This window comes from Hemitrygon akajei, chromosome 11, assembly GCF_048418815.1.
Source record: "Hemitrygon akajei chromosome 11, sHemAka1.3, whole genome shotgun sequence".
Taxonomy (NCBI): domain Eukaryota; kingdom Metazoa; phylum Chordata; class Chondrichthyes; order Myliobatiformes; family Dasyatidae; genus Hemitrygon; species Hemitrygon akajei.
Window position 1 is genome coordinate 16,748,208 of NC_133134.1, and position 25,066 is coordinate 16,773,273.

General features: G+C 38.9%; 1 protein-coding gene across 7 annotated transcripts in view; it reads left to right on the forward strand.

Moving 5' to 3' along the window:
• The window catches only part of axin1 (axin 1), a 164,181-nt gene that overhangs the window by 64,945 nt on the left and 74,170 nt on the right, over window positions 1-25,066 (forward strand). For all 7 annotated transcript variants that reach the window (XM_073060274.1, XM_073060271.1, XM_073060278.1 and 4 more), the window contains exon 3: window positions 9,976-10,116. In XM_073060274.1, the coding sequence (XP_072916375.1) occupies window positions 9,976-10,116 (141 nt within the window). The remainder of the gene's footprint in view (window positions 1-9,975; window positions 10,117-25,066) is intronic.

The window sequence follows — 25,066 nt, forward strand, 5'->3', positions numbered from 1 at the left end:
GGCTGGGTAGCCTCCAACCTGATGACATGAACATTGACTTCTCTAACTTTAGTTAATGCCCCTCCTCCCCTTCTTACCCCATCCCTGACATATTTAGTTGTTTGTTTTTTTCCCTCTCCCTCTGCCCATCACGCTGCCTGTTCTCCATCTCCCTCTGATGCTCCCCCCTCCCCCTTCCTTTCTCCCGAGGCCTCCCGTCCCATGACCCTGTCTCTTCTCCAGCTCTGTATCACTTCGCCAATCACCTTTCCAACTCTTAGCTTCATCCCACCCCCTCCGGTCTTCTCCTATCTACTTTCAAATCTCTTAGTATCTCTCCTTTCAGTTAGTCCTGACGAAGGGTCTCGGCCCGAAACGTCAACAGTGCTTCTCCTATAGATGCTGCCTGGCCTGCTGTGTTCCACCAGCATTTTGTGTGTGTACATTGTTTTATCACTTTACCAAAGGTATTTGACCGAAAGCTGCTAAAAGATTTGGAAGTGTAAGTGAATTTAAAGCAGTGATCCTCGGCAGTACACTAGTCTTAAATGGGTGTGAAATGTGGGGAAAATGGAAACTTGATAGCCCATGAACAATTTTAGGACATTTTATTTAGACATACCTTTATAGCACCTCCCTGTCCATGGAAATATGGAAAAGGAATTCACTAAATCGTTCAATAATAGGTATTCATATAAAAAATATTAAATGTTAAGGGGTAGTTACTGTTTCGTGTAATAGCCACAATTACATTTACAAATGCTTAGTAGAGTTGAAGTGAGCATCCCTATATATCTTGAAGTGGGGTAAGGCATTTTGACAACTGCACTTGGTCGGATGTCAGTTACAAATCAACAGCCCTTTCACGACTTCGGCGGAAAATAATTGCAATTCTGAGGTCGTGAGCCATATGTACGCAAGATATTTCACTATTATTTTGTAGAAGATCTGTTGTCACAGATGATGGGGGAAGGATACTTCAGCTGTGTATAGAGATGGGTAAGTGATCTGAGCAGATATGTCACTTAATTAGAGTACCTAATTGCCTACTTTAGAGCTGTGAAACAGTGATTTTTGTAGACTGGATTCATATAAATGCAAGAAGTGATACAGAATGTCATGCTATTTGTAGACTAAATAATAATCATCATGGTATTGGACACAATGTTACTGGAAGTTTTAGCATATTTCTGTTGTTATGGTGAGCTGAGGTGTAGTGTTGCTGAAAATTAATTTTTTTAAAAATGAAATATGTAAAACTTGATTTTGTTTGCAATACAGGTAGTCCCCGAGTTATGAATGTCCGACTTACGGACAACTCGTACTTACGAACCGAGGAAGGAGAACGCCGTCTGCCATTTTAAGTCATTGCCGTTGACCCTGTGTTGAGTGTTTAACTTTGTATTTGGCTTAAATTTTTCTTAATAAGATTCACCCTGACCCCCCTCCCACGTTCTGGTCGGCTGGTGGCGCAGTGAAAATCAGCACCAGGCTGGAGAACGGAGGTTCTGGAGTTCAATTTAGTGACAGACTGCTCCCATGCCGGGTTGATGTCGGTCCAGTGACTCCCGTACCATCCGTGCCGAGTTGATGTCAAGCTCGCAACTCGACCTCGTAAAAAAAAACACTGCCACCTCCAGTTTAAATTCCCACGCGGAATATTGTGGAGGATCAAATACCCAAACCCAGCACAGCCCCCACTTGTCCCATTTAACCTGTCTCAGTACGGTGGAGTTTAGGGACCCGGGGAATTCAGAGCAGTGGTTCTTAGGACCCAGCGGACCTTGGGAGCCCACGCAGCTCGGGACCCACTGCCCACAGTGTTTCTGATCCATTGACGGGAAGCAATCGCGATTGAAAATAAAGTGGAAATAATAAAGCATTTGGAAAGAGGTGAAACGCCATCGGTCATTGGAAAAGCGTTAGGCTACAGTCGGTCAATGATTGGAACAATTTTAAAAGATAATGGATAAAGTGAGAATAATGGAGCATGTGAAAGGCCCTGCCCCGATGAAAGCTACAATTATTACTAAGCAATGCAGTGGTTTAATTATTGGAATACATATGTTTCTTAAGTGTTTTATATGCATAGAAAGGTAAAATATATATGATATACTAAGACAAACATTTGACTTACTGATGCTAAATAATACCGTACGTACAAATCCGACTTAAAGACGGACTCAGGAACGGAACTCGTACGTAACCCGGGGACTGCCTGTAATTATCATAGTGCAAAGCTAATTTAATACCATTTAGAATTGTGTTCAAAGCTGAGAAATGAGTTTTGCACTGGGAAGCACAGTAAGGCATTGTAATGGTCTGATTAAATCCAGAAGAGCTGCACAATGAAGTAATAGAATTATGTGTATCCACAAATAGGTTCAGTAACTTGTAGCAGTGTGATTTCAGCTGATCATTCTTGTTCACCATTCTTTTTTTGTTAATATTTTTAAAAATGCAAGTGATAGTAATTGTCCTGGCATCATTTCTTATTGTTGCTATAAATTAAGCGAAACATATTTGTTTATATCATTTGTAATATTGCAACTATGGCTATCAGTTGAAACAATATACAAGTGTTTTAAAGTGTTTGGGTTCTGTAGAGTGTTGAATATTATGATAAAAATAAAATTGAAGGAAATTCACTCAGACCCAAAACTTACCGCTGGTCAAGGTATCATGGACAATTTCATGCTGAATTTTAGTACATGTTTTTTAATTTTAAAAAAATGTAGTTTGGAAATGTCACAATGCTTCAAATAATCAACATTTGTATATATCTGCTATGGGTTGTTTTTCATATTCTATTTAAATTTTTTGGTCCTTTTCTACCTTTTTGTTTATGCATCAAGTGCAGGTACTGTATGTTTTGAAGCCTGTACTGTAGTGACACTCAAGTTATGTCCCACAGCCATATGCAGTCTGTAAGCAGCTTTGCAGTGTGCAAATTTCCTTATTCCTTTCTCTATACCTTCAATTCTTTTTAAAATTGTGTATAGCTTACATATTTGAAGGAGTGGAAATTGCTACTCTTGAACCACATCGGGGGTAGTTTTTATAAGTTGCCAAGTTTGGCACATTTTAAGACCTCGAGATATTTGGTCTATATTTTCTCATACCTCTGTAATAATGGACTGGCCTGTTCTCTCCTGCTGTTCATGTACACAAGGCAAATTTCTTTTGAAGAGGGGATTAAATTCGGGGAAGATGAACTCTTTAAACAATATTGTGGCTTTGAAGTGCTGGGGGTGGAGTGCAGGACACTGCTGTGAGAGAGGAGAGAGAGTTGCATTTGGGTCCAAGTACATGAAAGTGGGAGAGCTAAGCTTCAAAGGATTGAAATTGGACCAAGAGAGTAAAATCCTTGGGCTGTTTGTATATAGAAGCTTTTATTGTTATATAATAACTTGCTGATCTTGATGGTTGTTTTATGTGTATCTAGATGCCAGTTGCTCTGTTATAATTTGCTCTGTTGGTCTTTTATTTAAAAATAAGTTACCTGGGTATTCACTTAGGTATTCTGGCCTGATGAGTAGTTCTTGACTTACTCCATGGTACTTCCTCACAAAAGTTTGATTATGTTAAGGAACAGAGCAGAAATGAAAGAGTTCTACCTCATCCCACATTTCTGTGGCATCTTGCGTTTGCTTCCAGTATGCTGTATCATCCAGCAAAAATGTATCTACATGTGTAGATTGATGTTGTCATTAAAACAAAGATAATTATACAGATTCCTGAAATTGACTTGCAGATTCTGAAATTTCATGACCCCTTGGGACATAATTGAATATCCTTTATCAGCAGAGATGAAAAATACTGAATGTGTTAAGAATTGCTTCCAATACTTGGGTGTTGTTCCTATATATGAAGAGCAATTTCTGCAGTATGTTTTGGCTTATGAAAATAGTTCATTGCAAATATACTTGGACAACATGCAAAATGCATTATTTTAAGGTTCTGGTAGCACCCATTCCTTGCTAATGTAAATCTTAAACACACTGTGCAGCTGCATTTCTTAAAATACTACTGGTTTTGCAAATATACAAGATAAAACTTTATTTACCCTGAAGAAAATTATTGTTGCAAGGTTGCTCAGTCAGAAATATACACTTAAAATGCAAAATGTAAGCATTGAGGTATGATAAAGAGTACAAAATGTGCATTAAAAAGTAATAGCGCAAAATACAGATGTGCAATGAAACCATATACTTTTATACTTGAGGAATTTGCAGCATCGTCCTCTCAGGCACAACCATCAGGGAATCCTGTTGCACTCTCTGACCAGAACCAGCCTTCCTGACGAGCTTATTGATCTTCTTGGCATCAGCTGCTCTCACCCTGCTGCCCCAGCAGACTACAGCGTAGAACAGAATGCTGGCCACCACTGAGTCATAGAACATCTGCAGCATAGTACTGTAGATGTTGAATGACCGGAACCTCCTCAGGAAGTATAGTTAGCCCCTGTATTTTTAGTTCAGTCCAGTTTATTGTCCAGGTGAGTTTCCAGGTATTTGTAGTCCCAGATGACTTCTGCATCGTTCCTTCATAAGAACATAACATAAGAGACAGGAGCAGGAGTAGGCCAATCGGCCTCTTAAGCCTGCTCCGCCATTCAACAAGATCATGGCTAATCCAATCTTAACTCTAGTTTTCACCGAATCCCACAAGGACCATGCCACCCATTTTATTTTATTATTCATCATTCATAAGAGATGGGAATGCAGGCTGTTTTCACCTTCCAGAAGCTCACCACTGACTCTTTTGTCTTAGTGTTTCAGTGGCATGCAAAAGTTTGGGCACCCTTGGTCAAAATTTCTGTTACTGTGAATAGCTAAGCGAGTAAAAGATAACCTGATTTCCAAAAGGCATAAAGTTAAAATGAAACATTTCTTTAGTATTTTAAGCAAGATTACTTTTTTTATTTCCATCTTTTACTGTTTCAAAATAACAAAGAAGGAAAGGGGCCCGAAGCAAAAGTTTGGGCACCCTGCATGGTCAGTACTTAGTAACACCCCCTTTGGCAAGTATCACAGCTTGTAAGCGCTTCCTGTAGCCAGCTAAGAGTCTTTCAAATCTTGTTTGAGGGACTTTTGCCCATTCTTCTTTGCAAAAGACTTCTAGTTCTGTGAGATTCTTGGGCTATCTTACATGCACTGCTCTTTTGAGGTCTATCCACAGATTTTCAATGATGTTTTGGTCAGGGGACTGTGAGGGCCATGGCAAAACTTCTAGCTTGCACCTCTTGAGGTAGTCCATTGTGGATTTTGAGGTGTGTTTACGATCATTATCCTGTTGTAGAAGTCATCTTCTTTACATCTTAAGCTTTTTCACAGATGGTGTGATGTTTGCTTCCAGAATTTGCTGGTATTTAATTGAATTCATTCTTCCCTCTACCACTGAAATGTTACCCGTGCCACTGGCTGCAACACAAGCCCAAAGCATGATGGATCCACCCCCATGCTTAACAGCTGTAGAGGTGTTATTTTCATGAAATTCTGCACCCTTTTTTCTCCAAACATACCTTTGCTCTTTGCGGCCAGAACGTTCTATATTAACATCATCAGTCCGCAGGACTTGTTTCCAAAATGCATCAGGCTTGTTTAGATGTTCCTTTGCAAACTTCTGACGCTGAATTTTGTGGTGAGGACACAGGAAAGGTTTTCTTCTGATGACTCTTCCATGGAGGTCATATTTGTGCAGGTGTCACTGCACAGTAGAACAGTGCACCACCACTCCAGAGTCTGTTAAAACTTCCTGAAGGTCTTTTGCAGTCAAACTGGGATTTTGATTTGCCTTTCTAGCAATCCTACAAGTAGTTCTGTCAGAAAGTTTTCTTGGTCTTCCAGACCTCAACTTGACTTCCACCATTTCTGTTGACTGCCATTTCTTAATTACATTGCGAACTGAGGAAACGGCTACCTGAAAACGCTTTCCTATCTGCTTATAGCCGCCTTCTGCTGTGTGGGCATCATTTATTTTAATTTTCAGAGTGTTAGGCAGCTGCTTAGAGGAGCCCATGGCTGCTGATTGTTGGGACAAAGTTTAAGGAGTCAGGGTATTTATAAAGCTTTGAAATTTGCATCACCTGGCCTTTCCTAACAATGACTGTGAACAAGCCACAGCACTGACAAGCTAAGTAAGGCCTGAAACCTTGGTAAAAGTTATTTGAGAGCTCAAATCTCTTGGGGTGCCCAAACTTTTGCATGGTGCTCCTTTCCTTTTTTTCACTCTAAAATTGTACAAAACAAAAATGATACACTAATCTTGCTTAAAATGTTGAAAAGAAAATTTCGTCTTTAACTTTATGACTTTTGGAGATAAGTTCATCTTCTACTCACTTAACTATTCACAGTAACAGAAATTTTGACTAGGGGTGCCCAAACTTTTGCACGCCACTGTATGTACAGTAAAATGCCATATTTCATTGAAATTTGGAATCATTATTAAATGAAATCTATTTAAATGATGACTAATCATGAAAGTTTTTGGATGATGGAAAAAATGCTTTCATCTTATCCCCAGAGTTGAGAGCTTATTTTTCTGCTGAATACAGTGTATCTCAATAAGTATTATATGTTGCAATTTGTTATTTTCATCTACAGATATTTTTCTTTATTTCTGGCAGTATGAGGGTTCAGTTCATTTGAATTTTTCAAAGCAATCTATATTTTCTGTTCTTTTCCCACACACCTCATGCCTTGCCACAAAATTGAACCATTTGTATATGGAGGTGCTGACATTGCGGATTACATGATCTCTGAACTAAAATTCTCAGTGTAAATGTCAGTCATGCTCTAGTTTATTGCTGTTGTGTCTACTGCTGATGCTATTTGTATTAGGCTTAATCCCTATCAAATTTAACAGGGTTCATTAACATAAAATACTTTATTGTCTTGCATTGTTTTTGGTAATTATCTTTTGACATTGTGGAACAGCCAACCCTAACTAATTAAAATTTGCAATGATTTGTCTATTTTAAAACCATGTTTTTGACCTTGTCTTTTAAAGGGTTACTGATTTGCAGATTAATGCATCACTGTAAAAACTCTGCACATCTAAAAAAATTTTATTCATGTCAAATATGCAAACCACTAAATGATCTTTGTTCCAATTCAGAGTTTTATTTGAAATTATTTAAAATGGTATAAATGATAGCATATTCAATGCTAGAAAAATTTGGGAAGCATTGGAAACTGTTGTGAGAAAAAGACCTGACTCCTTTAAACGACAATTTATTATTGTCTTTATTACCCACATTTAGATATGTTGACATATGAGCCTTGGGTAGAACTGCATAATTAGTAAATTAAAATCTTTCATTATGCATTATCAGAAAATTCTAATGGTGGTTCTGTATGTACATAAGCTAGATTTAATGAATAGCCCTTCAAATTTGTATCGCATTTGTCTGTCTTCATTTCTTAATTCCTTTTGATCTCTATTTTGGATTTGTTTTCTTAATCTGAATGTTGGTAATAAATAATATTGGCCTAGTAGCTAGGAGATTTTTTTTGAAAAATAATTCAATGGCAGGCAAATAATCAAATATCTACTTCCATTTAATGTGCTCTCTAAAGTTTATAAACTTTGTGTTTTAGAAGTACAAAGGTCAAAGTAAATTTATTATCAAAGTACATGTAGGTCACTATATACAACTCTGATTCATTTTATTTTTTTGCGGGCAAACTCAATATATCCAATAACTGTAATAGGATCAATGAAAGGCCGCACTAATGGCGGACAACTAGTGTGCAAAAAGCAACAAACTGCAAACACAATAAGAAAGAAAATAATAATAAATGAGACATCAAGGGCATGAGATGAATCTTTGACAGTGAGTCCATAAGTTGTGGGAACAGTTCAGTGATTGGATAAGTGAAGTTGAATGAAGTCATCCCCTCTGATTCAAGGAGCTAATGGTTGAAGGATTTTAACTGTTCCTGAACCCTGATCATGAGTCCTGAGGCTACTGTACCACATTCCTGATGGCACCAGTGAGAAGAGAGAAAGGCTTGGGTGGTGGGGGCCCCTGATGATGGATGCTGTTTTCCTGCAACAACATTGTGTAGGAGTGCTCAATGGTGAGGAGGGCTTTACCCGTATCCACTACATTTTGTAGGATTTTCCATTCAAGGGAATTTTGAAAGCTCACATTAATTGCCATCATGATAATTTTTTAGAATCTTGGAAAATATTGTGTACAGTTTTGATCACCGAATTTGGTCACCGAAGTACAGAGAAGATTTACTAGAATGTTTACTGGGTTTCAGCACCTAAGTTACAGAGAAAGGTTGAACAAGTTAGGTCTTGATTCTTTGGAGCGTAGGAGGTTGAGGGGGGACAATAGAGGTATTTAAAATTATAAGGGGGATAGATAAGAGTTGACGTGGATAGGCTTTTTCAATTGACAGTAGGGAAGATTCAAACAAGAGGATATGTTGAGAGTTAGGGGGCAAAAGTTTAGGGGTAACAAGAGGGGGAATTTCTTTACTCAGAGAGTGGTAGCTGTGTGGAACGAGCTTCCAGTAGAAGTGGTAGAGGCAGGTTCGATATTGTCATTTAAAATAAAATTGGATAGGTATATAGACAGGAAAGGAATGGAGGGTAATGGGCTGAGTGCAGGTCGGTGGGACTAGGTGAGAGTAAGCGTTTGGCACGGACTAGAGGGGCCGAGATGGCCTGTTTCTGTGCTGTTATTGTTATATGGTTATATAAGTAAAGTATGAAGTTGAAACAAGTCATAAGATATTGTGTATGTTAATTTGTGTTTGTCCATGTACTGGTGACATTTAGTTTTACTATAAGTTTAAGATCTCAGGCAATTCCAGATTATTGATCTAAGCTCACCACCTGGATATTCTTTGTCTCCTGTCCCATGATCCTAATGTTAAGGATAAATGAACATTATCGTTAACCATTTTTACCATTAAAATTAAGTCTTTCATTGTATCTAGTAAGTAACAAAACTATCTAATAATTCTATAAAAGATAAGATCAAATAAATATATACCATTGACAGCATCCTGTGCAAATGCATTCCACCTTGAGCAAATTTCCTCAAAGACTTGATGATATGCCAACCAGTCCTTTAAGATGTAATGCTGTAAAATCTGTTAGAAATAGAAGGCCGGCCTGTTCTTTCAGTTGAAATTTGCAAGTATAAAGTGTGATTATTTTTATTGTGATCAGAAATACCCATAGTATTGTCTTTTAATATTTTTCAAACTTCAGACTGCAGCCAGCCTCAAAAATGTAATCACCTGCTGCAATTTTCCTAGACTAGTTAAAAGGATATGCTGATTACATTTGTGGTGTAAAGAAATTCTCATTTGCATAGGGATAGTTTTCAGATTTCTAAGAAGTGCATTCAAAAGATACAACTTGCTGCTACATTATTTTTTTCTGCAATTTCCATAGGGTCTGCTGGCATTGATTTTGCAATCAGTCATTTCTGGTTTTGTATGTACACAACGCTGGAAGAACTCAGCAGGTCAGGCAGCATCTGTGAGAAAAGAGTAGCCAACGTTTCGGGCCGAGACCCTTCATCAGGAACGGTGGGGGGGGGGGGGGGGGGAGGTTTTGTGATTGGCAGGAGCAAGTGCCATTGAATCTATGTCGTCACAACTTAAAGGATATACATGTCTTAAAGTCTGAACTTCAGCAAAAAAGATACAAATGTTCATGAAGTATGATTGAAAGCTATATTTTGATAAATCAGATGTGATTTCTATATTTCATTTCTGATAAAGTTGTGGCCCATTTGCAATATCTGAAACTTACAGAAATGAAGTTAGTGTTTGGCACTGATTATAATTGAAGATCAAGTTCATTAAGTTACCCCAACTGCTATGTTCTGCTGGAGTTGTAAATTTGAAAAAAGTTGGGAAAATAAATTTTAATAACAGTTTTCTTACTGAATGTTACTTCCCCAAGATATAGGTGATTATTTCCAGCTGTACCTGATTTTGTCCAATGTGTTTTTCTTTTATCCAGACATGGTTCATGGCGGGAACCAGTCAACCCTTACTATGTGAATACAGGGTATGCCCTGGCACCAGCAACAAGTGCTAATGACAGTGAGCAGCAGAGCATGTCAAGTGATGCGGATACCATGTCGCTTACAGACAGTAGTGTGTAAGTATATGAATATAGAAAAATTTGACTGAATTTTCATTTCTGTGCAATTACTGAAAGACTGATTTGTGAAGTATTAGATCTTTTAACATTTGGCTCATTTTGGTGCACATGGTTTGACTTAATTTTCCTATGGTAATGCCCTTGTTAAGATTTCTACTGTTACACTGTAGATATTTCATTTCAGCATTCTGCAAAAGCAATGTGTTCTACTGGTAGACTGTTTGGTTTTGGCTAAGAAATAAGGGGCTATGATGTTCAACTTAGGATGTTATGTCAGCCAGTCAGGCTGGTGGAATTTGGACAAGGTTCTAGAGAGACTGGGCAGAGTGAGATTTGTGATGGACAGCATGTTTTGCGGGCCCTTTTGAGTGGAGATGTGGAGAGGACAGGAGGGAAGACAGCAGAGGATGCCTTGGCAAGGAGCGTCCCCCATGCATGAAGTGCTTAGTGCAGATGAATGGTTCTAAGGGGGAAGGGCCAGTACTCCCGAGAGAGCATTTGTTTATTCAAGATGGATTTTGAGCAACGTTTGGAAGTTGGTATATGTTTTCATGCAGATCTTGGGTCCAGCACATGAGTAAAACGACAACTTCTAGATGAACTTCAATTTTATGTGCACATTTGGATTGGGTTAACTATAATGGGCCCTTTTATTTTTTTATTTTCTTTTTTCTACTAACTGTTTGATAAAGCTGAAATTTGTAAATCTATTTCCTTTAGAACTTGATGCGGTGTTCAATCTGTTATTTCTTGCCAACCAACAATTGTGTGTGGGCATTATTTACACAGCATTTGCTCAATTTGAAGTTTCTTTAATTGGAACATCACGGTCTTCCTGTTTGTTTGAACCCCAAATCATACTGACTCTGGACGCATATTGTTTATGAAAAGTGGCCTTCTCACTGCAGTGTCTCATGGCTGTTAGCAAAGCTGGCTAATGAGCCAAGTTTGCATACAAACTTGGTGAGGGGGTTACATTACCTTTATTGTATGTTCATAAATGAAATAAATGTTTTCTATAGATCTTGAAAGTTTTTTGAATACTATACTAGGTTGTTGTGTCAAGCTTGTTGGACATAGGTAGTGCAGGTTTGATTTTAAAAAAATAAGATGCTGAAGATTTTCATGTAAAATCCATTGTACATAAGTATACCATAGCTGATTTTAAGAGGCATTTACACATGTAAATAAGCAGGTAATTTAGTGGTGTGGCCCATGTGTGCGTATATAGGCTGATGTGATTAGTTAAATTGGCATCATGGTTAATGCAGCCATGAGCAGAAGGTTCTGTTCCTGTGCTGGTCTGTTTTGTGTTCCTCTGTCCATATACATATGCACTAGGTATTCATCCATGTTGGGAAGTAGCTTATTTTTCATGCACACTGCACAGTTTAAGACCAAATGCTCATCATGTGCTGTATGTTATCAGGGCAATTTGTGAATATCCTTGTCCAAAAAGATTCAGGAAAGTCCAGAAGTTTAAAGTAGGTTGAAATCTGCCTTGAGATGTACAACACACTTAATCTGCAAGAGCTAAAGGTGATCACATTTAATTTAGATGTAAGGAACGTGCCACTTTATTGCAACTAACTTCTACAGAAGATTTTTTAAACTAACCTCTCAGCAACCTTCTATGGTGTTGCATTCATCCTTTACCCGTTAACTTTTGCTATCTTATTGAGCGATTGGGTAAATCCCTTGTATGTCTTCCGCATCCCAGCATAGAGGGTATTTCTCCAATGCCCTTTTCAAAGCTGATTTTGAAATTTTCTCTCAAATCTTTTCAGGGGCAACTTCAGTAGATTACAAGAATATAATACATTTAGGAAAGGCAAACGAGTTGAGGAAGTACATAATTGAGAGGATTCTGCAAACTGTATAGTTAAGGGTACCTTGGTACATGTCCGTAGGTAGCAGGACATGCAACTAAAAGTGTTCTAGGTATATGAGATGCTTCAATGTCAGAGGCATGGAATACAAGGACAGGTGGCAGAGATATTTAAATTGTCTTTAGTAACAGGAGAGGTACCAGAGGATTGGAGGATAGCCAAAGCTGTTCTGCTGTCTAAAAAAAGACCCTAATATAAATCAGAAAATTATAAGCCAGTGACTCTGACATCAGTTACAGAAAGTTACTGGAAGTTATTCTAAGGGACCAGATATATAAGTATTTGGATAGGCATGGATTAAGGATAGTTTGTGCTTGGTTGGTCACATCATATCTAAACCATTCTTAAGAGTTTTTTGAGGAAGTTACCAGGAAGGTAGATGTTGTCTACATGGACTTTAGCAAGACATTTGACAAGGTCCTGCATGGAGATTGGTCAAAAAGGTTCAGTTGTTTGACATTCAAGATGAGGTAGTTAATTGGATTAGACATTGGCTTTGTGGAAGAAGCCAGTAAGTTGTTGCCTCTCTGACTGGAGGATTGTGACTAGTGGCATGCTGCAGGGATCGGTGCTGGGTCCTTGTTATTTGTCATCTATATCAATGAGATCACACCAAGATTGGAGGTGTAGTGGGTAATGAGGAAAGCTATCATGGCTTGTAGAGGGATGTGCATCAGCGGGAAAAATGGCAGATGGAATTTAATTCAGACAAGTGAGGTTTTGCACTTCAGTAGGACCAACCAGGGTAGGTCTTACCCAGTAAACAGTAGGGCACTGAGAAGTGTGATAGAACGAAGAGATCTGGAAATATAGGTACATAATTCGTTGAAAACGGCGTCACAAGTAAAAAAAAAAGCTTTTGGCACATTGGCCTTCAAAGACCAATGTATTGAATGCAGGAGATAGAATGTTTTGTTGAAGTGTATAAGACATTGGTGAGGCCTAATTTGGAGTGTTGTATGCAGTTTTAGTTACCTACCAACAGGAAAGATGTAAATAAAGTTGAAAGGGTACAGAGAAGATTTAAAAGGATATTGCTTGGTCTGGAGGACCTGAGTTATGAGGAAAGATTGGATAGGTTTGGGCTATATTCCTCAGAACATAGAAGAGTGAGAAGAGATTTGATAGAGGTATATAAAATTATGAGGGGTATAGAGAGGGTTAGTGCAAGCAGGTTTTTTCCACTGAGGTTGGGTAGGACTACAACCAGAGACCATGTGTTAAGAGTGAAAAGTGAAAAGCTTACGGAAGACAGGGTGCTCCATTCAGAGGGTCAGGAGAGTATGGAATAAGTGGTGCATGCAAGCTTGATTTCAAAGTTTAAGAGAAGTTTGGATCAGTGCATGGATGGTAGAAATAAGGAGGGCTATGGTCTTGGTGTAGGTAGTAGGTTTCTGTATGAACTAGATGGGCCAAAGGGCCTATTTCTGCTCTGTATAACTCTGTAACAGGTGGTTTTACTTGAACTGTATTTTAGGTTCTGTATTTTGGAGTGCTGAGTATAGTTTTTATCATGCCATGAGAAGGTTGTAATGGTGTCAGAAGGGATACCAGATTAATAATGGGAATAATAGCCAGCATTGAATGTTGCTTTGGAGAAAAGATGGTGAGGGGAGATCCAAAGGCTTGAATACAGTGCATAGGAATTGCTTACTTTAATTATCAGACAATGATTTAAGGGCATTCTGCAGAAAATCGAGAATTGAAATCTAAATAGTTCATCTGCAGGATGGTGGGTCTGATGCACATTCTTGAAAATCTGATTGCAGAAACTCTTGTATTTAAATTACACTTCGTTCTGAACGTGATGTGCTGTGACCGACGTGGCTAAGGACCGAGAGGGAGAATGAGCCAGGGCGGCTTGCTTTATGGCCTACTGGCTGAGTTATTGAATAAGTCCCTATTATCTCTTCTATTGCTCATCATTTCCTTTCCAAATAAAATTAGCTTCTTATTGTACTGTGAATTTCTATTAATACAAATCTGAGTGCAATTTATTTCTCCCACAAATAATCTGCTTGCTATTTAACATTTAAACATGTCCTCTGACTACTGACCTTTTTAGAGTTTTTAATTTAGTTTGGGGAAACACTTCAAATATTTGAGATGTTGACAAGCTGAATCCAACATTTGCTGGGTGATAGGAAACAGAGTGGTGGATAGATGTTTTTCTGTAATGAGGGTGCACCACGGGAATTGTGCTAAGACCCTTTGTAATATAAGTGACTTGGATGAGAATAGTAGATTTGAGTAGTAAGGTTACAGATGATTTGAAAGTTGGTTGAATTGTAAATGGCGAAAATTCTTTAAAGGTATAGCTGAAGAATTTTGTTGCCATGGACCCTTGCCATTAACCTTGCCAGGTTGGGAACTCCTGATATAGCTGGACTTAGACCTCCTAGAAAGGTGAGTATAGTGGTGGCAGATGGAATTTGATCCAGTCTATTGTAAGATTATCCAGCTTGGGAGGTCAAATTCTGGTAGGACATGTAGAGTAAATGGTAGCGTCGATGTACAATAATTTTGGGATGCAATTCCATGGCTTTCTGAAAGTGGTAACACAGATGGATGGGGTAATGATAAGAGTATGATTGCCTTCAGAAGCTAAGGTTACTGAGTAAAGGATTAGGATTATAATGTCACAGTTGTGCAATATGTTTGACAATGCTAAGACTTGTGTACAGTTTTTGTACCCACTGTACAGGAGAGAGATGGTAGCAAAATAGAGTGCAAAAGAGTTCACCAGGATTTTGTCTGGAATGCTGTATTTATAAGGAGAGATCAGAGAGGCTGGATTTATTCTCACTGGAAAGTAGGAGGCTGAGAAGTAACCTTCTGAGGTCTATAAAATATGCAACACAGATAGCGTAGATGGTCTTTTTTTTCTGTGTCGGGAATTTGGAACTAGCGGACATTTAAAGTGAGTGAAGAAACTTAAAGGACATTTAAGTTACACAGAAGATCATACTTACCTGGAATAAGTTAGCAGAGAGGGTAGTGGAGGCTGATACAATTACAATATTTAAATGTGTTTGCACAGATATTTAGCAAGGAAAGGCATAGAAGGATACATGCCTAATGCAGATAAATGGGATTAACATAGATGGGCATTAATAATGCCTGGCATGGGTGGGGTGGACTGAAAAGATCAGTTTCTGTGCTGTATAATTGAATGAATCTTAACAACCTTAATCAAAGCTTATCTTGTTAATCTTTGCTCTAAGGCAAACAGACCCAGCAGGTTTAATTGCTGTAGGTATTTCTGTAAATCATTCCTCAGCTCATTTAGGATATCACTGCACATATCCTGTTGAAGATTTTGAAATAACTGCATAGAGATGAGCCTGGAATTGACCAGTATGCTCCAGTTCTGGTTTTTCCAATGTTTTCTGTAACAATTACATGATTTTATAATCTATCCTATATTTATCAAGTCAAAATCCCATTTGCTCGTTTACCGGCCTTTTCAACTTATCTTTTTACCTTAAAGAGCTTTCTCTTTGATTTTTGCACCCAATGTGAATCACTGGCAAGACCAGTCTTTTTGTTGAGTCCTGTTGATGTCGAAGGCAGTAGTGCTTTGGAAATGGGCTTGTATAATGGTGCTAGAAGGTTTGTAAGCCCTGTAGAAGTTTCTCTATTTCTGCATAAGTATGACCTAAAATGTGATCAGGTCTTCACGCAAATCCTAAAGCTAGGTAAATAACACAAAAACCTTATGCTTGTTCGTTTATTTATTGAGAACAATGATCCAGTATTACATGTATTTGTTGGAAAAAGTATGTGAACCTCTGGGGTAATACTTTCTACAAAAGCTATTTGGAGTCAGGTGTTCCAGTCTGAGATGAGATTGAGGTGTGGGTTGTAGATGTGCCTTGTCCTATATTTAAAAAAGGACACACATTGAAAGGAAAGTGGGAAAATAATCTTACATCAAAATCTCAAAATTACAATGTAAAGAAATTAGTACAGTTTGAGTACCCCTTATCTGAAATGCTTGGAGCCAGAAATGTTTTCGATTATGGATTTTTTCAGATTTTGAAATATATAACGAGATAGCTTGGGATCGCTATAATTTCCAACTCTGAATATACAGTTTCAAGAAAAAGTTTGAGCCCTTTGCAAATACCTGGTTGTCTAAATTACTCATAAAATGCTGTCTGACCTTCATTTAAGTCACAATAGTAAACACAGTCTTCCTAAATTAATAACACAAACAATTGTACTTCTCAGCAATAATGAGTACATCATTTAAACAATCACAGTCTAGATTCAAAACAGTAAGTGAACCTCATGGGTAATGTTTTCTACAAAACCTATTTGGAGTCAGGTGTTCTAGTCAATGAGATGAGATTGGATGTGTGGTTGTAGAGGTGCCCTACCCTATAAAAGACCCACAAAGTCAGGTTCCTGACAGAGCTTGCTCTTCTCAGGAAAGATCTCTTTGCATCATGCCTTGATCAAAACAACTTTTAGAGGACCTTAGAAGAAGAATTGTAGAGATGCATGAAGCTGGAAAGGCTGCAAAAGCATTTCTAAAGACCCAAGTGTTCATCAGTCCACAGCAAGAGAAATTGTCTACAAATGGAGGAAAGTCGGTACTGTTGCTACTTTCCCTAGGATCTGGCATCCCAAAAAGATCACTCCAAGAGCATTGAGTGCAATGCTGAAGGAGGTGAAAAAAAACTTAAGGGTAAGAGCGAAAGACCTGCAGAAATCTGTAGATCTTGCTAAAATCTCTTCATGTTTCCACTATAAGAAAAACATTGAACAAGAATGGTGTTCATGGAAGGACACCGTGGAGGGAACCACTGCTCTCCAAAATAAAAAGATTGCTGCATGTCTCAAGTCAAAAGATGAGCTGGGTACTCCACAATGCTTATGGGACACTGGTTCTGTGGACAGATGAGACAAAAACTGAACTTTTTGGCAGAAATGCACACCACTGTGTTTGGTGAAAAAAGGGCATTGCACACCAACACCAAAACCTTATCCCGGCTGAAAAGCATGGTGGAAGGAGCATCATGGTTTGGGGCTGTTTTGCTGCCTTAGTGCCTGGACAGCTTGCAGTCGTTGAGGCAACAAGGAGTTCAAAATTGTGTCAAGACATTTTACAAGAGAATATCAGGGTAGCAGTCCATCACCTGAAGCTAAATAGAAGTTGGATGATGCAACAAGCCAATGATCCGAAAGAACATCCAACAACAAAATAGTTTAAGAAGAAAAATTGTCTTTTGGAATGGCCAAGTCAAAGTTTGAAGCAAACAGTTCATGCAAGGAAGCCCAACAACATCCCGGAGTTAAAGCAACAAAATGCTGGTGGAATGCAGCAGGCCAGGCAGCATCTATAGGAAGAAGTGCAGTCGACGTTTCGGGCTGAGACCCTTCGTCAGGACTAACTGAAAGAAAAGATAGTAAGAAATTTGAAAGTGGGAGGGGGAGGGAGAAATCTGAAATGATAGGAGAAGACAGGAGGGGGAGGAATAAAGCTAAGAGCTGGAAAGTTGATTGGCAAAAGGGAAACACAGCTGGAGAAGGGAAAGGATCATGGGATGGGAGGCCTAGGGAGAAAGAAAGGGGGAGAGGAGCACCAAAGGGAGATGGAGAACAGGCAAGGAGTGATTGTGAGAGGGGCAGAGAGAGGAAGAAAAGGGGGGGGGTAATAAATAAATAAGAGATGGGATAAGAAGGGGAGGAGGGGCATTAACGCAAGTTAGAGAAATCAATGTTCATGTCATCAGGTTGGAGGCAACTGTCAAGATGAAGCCACACTTAGGTTGGAGGAACAACACCTGATATTCCGTCTGGGTAGCCTCCAACCTGATGGCATGAACATAGATTTCTCTAACTTCTGTTAATACCCCTCCTCCCCTTCTTTCCCCATCCCTTATTATTTATTATTCCTCCACCCCCTTTTTTCTCTTTTTTTCTCTCTGCCCCTCTCACAATCACTCTTTGCCTGGTCTCCATCTCCCTCTGGTGCTCCCCTCCCCCTTTCTTTCTCCCTAGGGGCTCCTGTCCCATGATCCTTTCCCTTCTCTAGCTGTGTATCCCTTTTGCCAATCAACTTTCCAGCTCTTAGCTTTTTTCCCTCCCCCCCTACTGTCTTATATCATTTTGGATTTCCCCCTCCCCCTCCCATTTTCAAATCTCATACTATCTTTTCTTTCAGTTAGTCCTGACGAAGGGTCTTGGCCCAAAACGTCGACTGCACTTCCTATAGATGCTGCCTGGCCTGCTGCGTTCCACCAGCATTTTGTGTGTGTTGCTTGAATTTCCAGCATCTGCAGATTTCCTCGTGTTTGCGTTCCCGGAGTTAAGCAGTTTTGTAAGGAAAACAGGCCAAAAATTCTTCCATGCCGATGTGCAGGACAGATCAACAGTTACCGAAAGTGTTTGAAGTTATTGCTGTACAAGGAGTTCACACCAGTTACTGAAAGTAAAAGCCCACATACTTTTTCCAACAAATACATGTAATATTGGATCATTTTTCTCATAAATAAATGAACATGTGTAATGATTTGTTATTTAATTGGTTTTTTAATCTAGTTTTAGGACTTGCCTGAAGATCTGATCACATCTTAGGTCATATTTATGCAAAATAGAGAAAATTCTATAGGTTTCACTCATTTACTAGCATCTCTGTATTAGTGTATTTTAAAATGGATTAATATTTTTAAAAATTATTTCTATTATGGATACGACGGCACTTAACCGTAGAATATGTACATCTGTGAGCCTTGGTATTGAAATGTTTCCTCAAAAAAGCAAGATAGTTCAATTCACAATTTTATTGTGGAGAGGATCCTTTTCATTTGAAAGCTATGTTAGATTTGTTGCATGCCCATTTTGTGGAGTCTTTGAGGGAAGTGGAGTATATTAGGATGCTGGCTACTTAGCTCTCTGAACATCACTCTGGTCAATGACAGAAGGAAAAAGGAGTCAGCCATTCGTGCATCCACATCCTGTGATCAGATGTAACAGAAATGAGAACATAATGAGAAAATCCTATGTTCCGTGTCAATCACTTGGTGGTCCACTTTGTCAGATTAGTGCCAAACCATTATCGATTCGGCTAACCAGCTGTAAGCTTTTCTATCCCACAGCCAGGCAAAGAAGTATCTCTTAACTGAATGAATCTGTAATAGGTAGGATGTGAGCCTAACTGTACATTATAGGTGACTCAGAAGTGGCAATGTTACTTTAATTGTATCTTATAGACTCTTTATGTTGCTTTATGTGGCAATTAGTCCATTCAGAACAACTATTGATCTTATTGCCACTTGTTTAAATTTTATGTATTTGGCTTCTCTCTATTATATTTTGGCTAACATGTATCTTTGCCTAACTTTTAAAAACTAGAGTTGATCATTTTGAGTTTCTTAGTATTTAAAAAGAAACATCAAGTATATTAACAGCATGTTTTACACTGTAAAACAACTGGTTTATATGCAAGTCAAGATGTGTCTCTTGGAGGTTCTAAATAATATGCTTTGTCATTGTGAACTGATTTTGGTTTCAGTATTGTACTTCCAATGATTTGGCTTACTCTTGTTCTTAAACAACACTCAATTTGATTTACTCAACCTAATATAAAGTGAAAGCTGACTGTATAGGATACAGTAAAAGCTTGACAGTTTGCATCCGTATAAAGAAAATTTGCCCTATAGGGCTAGTTGCACAAGCTGTAACTCCAGTATCAGTGCAGTATTCTAGCATCTACCAAAAAAAATATCAATGAGAATCAAAGGAAAACTTATGGTTGGAATAATATGTAAAGAAAGCTGTCAGTTGGAAGCCCAATGATGATGGTTCAGAACATTGCTGAAGGAAATTCTTGGGGCAGTGTTGTAAGCAGAGCTGATGCTTTATTGAATTTCCATCATTAAAAGGTGAAATGGATTTTAAGTTCCACTTGTAATGTATTAAGAATGGAGCCTTTGCCTACAAGCAGCAAGACCTGAAAGATGCTCAATTATCAGCAGGTAAGTCTAAATATTTTCATGTAACATGTATGTGTAAAGTAATATTTTGCACCACACAATTAATGGTGTGGCCCTCCATTGGTTGAGGACAACCATGGATGTTGGATGCCAGCAATCTACAATGGTGCAGTGCCATCTGTGGCTGACGAGACAAATGCAAAAATAGCAGTCTCTGTTGAAAAGGTCACATCTATAAGTGGTCTGCTAGAGATGCAGCATTCCTTTCTATGGGCCCATTTGTCTTTTCCCGCTTTCAGGAATAGGTATTAAGTCATAGACATCCTTGTAGCGCATTTGTGAGCAGCCAGAACAGCCTATGCTGCTTGAGAAGGGTGTATGCGCTAGGGAATCCAGGATGAGAGAAAACCTCAGCATTGGGTGTTCTGTCTCTCCAGGAGATGCCCAAGATGTGACAAAGACACCTTAAATAGATGCTGAACCTTCTCTCCTGCTTCACCATTAAGATATAGGAGCAGAATTAGGCCTTTTGGCCCATCAAGCCTGCTCCACCATTTCATCATTGCTGACCCAATTTCTCTCGCAGCCCTAATCTTCTGCCTTCTCCCCATATCCTTTTATGCCCTGACTGGTCAAGAATCTAGCAACCTGCCTTAAATATAAATAAGACTTGGCCTCCACAGCTGCCTGTGCCAAAGAATTCCACAGATTCACCACTCATTGGCTACAGAAATTTCTCCTCATCTCCATTCTAAAAAGATGCTTCTCTATTCTGAGGCTGTGTCCTCTGGTGTTACTCTTCCACCACAGAAAACATCTTCTCCACATCCACTCTATCAAAGCCTTTCACCATTCAATAGGTTTCAATGAGATCATCCCTCATTTTTCTGAATTCCAGTGGGTACAGGCCCAAAATCATCAAATGGTCTTCATATGACAGGCCATTCAATCCTGGAATTGTTTTCACGAACCTCCTTTGAACCCTCTCCAGTTTCAGCACATCCTTTCTAAGATAAGGGGCCCAATTGCTCACAATACTCCAAGTCAGGCCTTGCCAGTGCTTCAGAGTTTCAACATTACATCCTTGCTTTTATATCCTAGTCCTCTTGAAGTGAATGCTGACATTGCCTTTGCCTTCCTCACCACAGACTCAACCTGCATGAGGACTCCCATGTACCCTTTGCGCCTCAGTTTTTCATATTTTCTCTCGGTTTAGTGAATCATGAACCCTTTCATTTCTTCTATCAAAATGCATGACCATAGAACAGCATACGGACAACATCAGGGCAGCAACTACTTAAAAGGGAGGTAGATCCTCCTCCTAAGGACATTGGCGATTGCTGTTAAATAGTGACCTTGTCAGCAATCCCATTTTCTGTAGCCAAATGTAAATCCAATTCCTTTGGGTAAAATACTTTAGGAACAGATTTGCAGAAATATTAAGCTGGAACTGCTTGGGCATAATTCAAAAAAAATTACTGTCAGTTTCTTAGTGTGATCAGTCTGCATGACTTTTAATTGAGCCATACACAAAGCAAGTATTTCCTTCAGCTTTCTTTTATCATTACATTATGTGTGTATCATTGTATGCAATCTCTCTGGTTATTGTCAGCCCAGTAGAGTGTCAGGCATTGTATATCTTGGAAATGCTTATCCTAAATCTTATTATTCTTGAAAAAAATTGAGAAACTATAGCGCTTAATGCAGCATAAAAATATTTTAAAAGACGTAATAGACATAACTCCAAGCTTGTTGGGTTCACAAAAGGCAAATTTTTTGGTGTGACTGTACTCTTTTTACTAAACAATACAAGAAAGCATATCACATCGCTGTATATTTTACATGTATTAGTATTTCAATTATGCCATGTGTATTGATTATGCAGAGTAATTGTCAGGTAACTTCAGATCAGAAACGAAGAGAACCTCCTCAACCCCAGAACTGAAGGACATGGGTGATGTTGTAGTATATAGTAATTCACAATCATGACATTATAAATGTTAACTGAAGCCCAAATAGAGAGATTTCAGGATAAAGTAATTTATCCAATGAAAGTAATGAAACGTATGACAGCGTATCAATATATTGTTTGCATTTCATAGGGAAAATGTTAGAAACTAAGGTGCAAGTGTACTTGGGAAAAATCCAAGGTAATCGGCAAAGTCAATATGATTTTGTAAAAAAAAAAGTCATGATTGACCAATTCATTGAAATTTTTTTCCAAGGAGTGAAGTGGTGTTGGAAAAGGAGATCTGGTAATACTGAGAAAATGCATATTTATGGGTGGTGAACTTTTTTGGAGCACAGATCCATATTGGTGATAATCTCCTTTTGGAAAAAGAAACAACAAATTCTCTTCCATGCCAATTTAATTTGAGAAACCATGATCAATTAATAAATTAATAACAATAATTATGAATTATTTTATGTGAAATGTTGAGTCCTGTTGCTTATTAATAAAAGTATGAGGCATATTGAAATGAAGCATTTTAGAAAACATTTTTTAAAAATTAATATTCTTTTGAAAAGGCGATATTTCGACAGTTTTATTGTACCTCACCTATAACATACAAAATGTGAATGTGAAATTATAATCTTTGGTGCATATTCATAAAAGATTAAGGAAAGGAAAATTAAACACATGCAAGTGTGTAAAAGGAATTGCAAAAGCCAAACTAAAAGTTGAGGTTGTGGCAGATATGACAGTTTAACCTCTAAATCGTAATTTCTTACACCATAGCAAGAATAAGCTTAGCAACAAGACTCAAGATGGCCATCCTGCATCAGCAAGGTCTGTCCCGTGCAGAAACTTCCCAGCAGACAGGAGTTTGAAGATGTGCTGTCCTAGCTCTTCTGAAGAAGCTCCAAGAAATGGGTGAGATTGAGGACCAGAAACGCAGTGGTTGGCCACGGAAACTGAGTACAGCAGATGAAAGCTACATCAAACTGACATCCCTTCTAAATCAGAAGAAGTCCAGCACTGCTGTCAGCTCTAAACTTAGAAACCACTGGTACCCAAGTGCATCCTTCTATAGTCTGGAGAAGTCTTGTCAGAAGTGGTCTTCATGGAAGAGTTGCTGCCAAATAGCCAGTCCTCCAAAGTGGAAACAAAGCCAAGCGACTCACCTATGTACAAAAAGACAAGGATTGGGGTGCTCTGGACTAATGTCAGAATTTTTTGGCTCAAACAGTTGAAAGCTTGTAGAAGAGCTAGAGTGTGCAGGATGAATGACTAAAGCCAACAGTGAAGCATGGTGGAGGTTCCCTGCTGGTTTGGGGCTGCTTTTCTGCAAAAGGGATTGCTGAACTGGTCAAAATTAATGGAGTTGTCAATGCTGAGAAGTACAAGCAGATTCTCATGCATCACACAATAGCATCAGGGAGACGTCTGATTAGTCCCAGCTTCATTCTGCAACAGGACAATAGCCCCAAACACACATCCAAGGTCATAAAGCAAAAAGAAGAGCAAGGCATTCTGAAATAGATGATATTGCCTCCACAGAGCCCTGATCTCATATCATTGAGGTTCTCTGGGATTACCTGGAGAGACAGAAGCAAGTGAGGCAGCCGAAGTCTGTAGAAGAAATGTGGCAAGTTCTTCAAGAAATTTTTTGAAATCTAGAAGCTTTTCATTTCATTATTTTTGAAAACATTGTTACTTTACAGAACTGTGCCTAAGACTTTGCACAGTGCTGTATAATGAGGAAATATGTATAATTTAAATAGTTTATATTAGTATAAAGTGCTCATAATATGGCTAAACAAACCAAGATGCTTCAACATCCCACAGTTGTCTATACCAGGGGTCACCAACCTTTTTTGCACTGCGGACTGGTTTAATATTGACAATATTCTTGCGGACCGGCCAGTAGGGGGCGGGGGTGTTAATCACGACCGGAATACAGGAGGTAAGTCAACTATAAGTCACTTATAAGTGGCTAATACACTCAATTTCGTTTCTAAAAGGGTTTATCTAACAAATTTAATATTAAACACAGTGCATATTTTCCACTTATGAATATAGTGATAAGTCAATTATAAGTCAATAGCATCATAACATTTTAAATAACGTTTGGATATTAAACACAGCGCATATTTTCCTCGTATGAGCATATAAAATCATTGCAACACACCAATACCACTGAATCAGTGGGAGTCCTGGGCTTGTTTCCCTTTAACAAGATGGTCCCATCGAGGGGTGACGGGAGACAGCGATACTCAAAGGGGGTCCCTTATGTCTGGTCAATTCCGCAATTTAGTTTTCATTGCAGAAAACCCTGCTTCACAGAGAGATGATGTTGGAAATGGAAGCAAAGTTTTCAGTGCTTTTGTGGCTATCTCAGGATATTCAGCCTTGACATTGATCCAGAATGCCAGCAGAGATGTTATGTCAAACATACTTTTCATCCCACGTCATTTGCAAGCTTGAGTTGATCTTCTTCCCACGCTGACATGGATGATTCACTGGGGACATTCACAAATGGGTCACAGATCCATTCCTCTGCATGTCTGTTGACAGCGAAGATAGGTGGTCACGCACCAGCTGTGAGAAGGATGGTGCAGCCTCAGACTCTCCCAAAATCCCAGCTAATGTTGGGAACATGTCAAATATGCCTGTCCACTCGCCGACCTCACAGTTCCTGTTTGGCTTTGAAAGCAGACACTTTATCTGCCAACTTGAAGTCAGTAGTCATTCTCCCCTGAAGTGACATTGAGTTCATTGAGCAGGTTGAAGATGTCACACAGATAAGCGAGTTTTGCTATCCACACCTCGTCACCTCGTGCTGCCAGTGGTGACTTATTTCCTGAAAGAAATCTCTGTAGCAGCTCTCATAACTCAAAAACCCTGGCCACGTCTCTCCCCCTTGATAGTCACCCGACTTCAGTGTGTAAGAGAAGGCGTTTGTGCTCTGCATCCATTTCCTCGCAAAGCTGCTCAAACAGATGTGAGTTAAGGGATTTTGCTTTGATGTGATTGACATCTTCAACAACGTCACTCGATACACTTAAGATCAGGTGACATTTTTCGGCTAGCCAACATTTCCCTGTGTATGGCAGTGTGTGGACTGCCATTCAGGAGCAACCTCTTTGACTCAGGTAGTGAAACCAGACAGC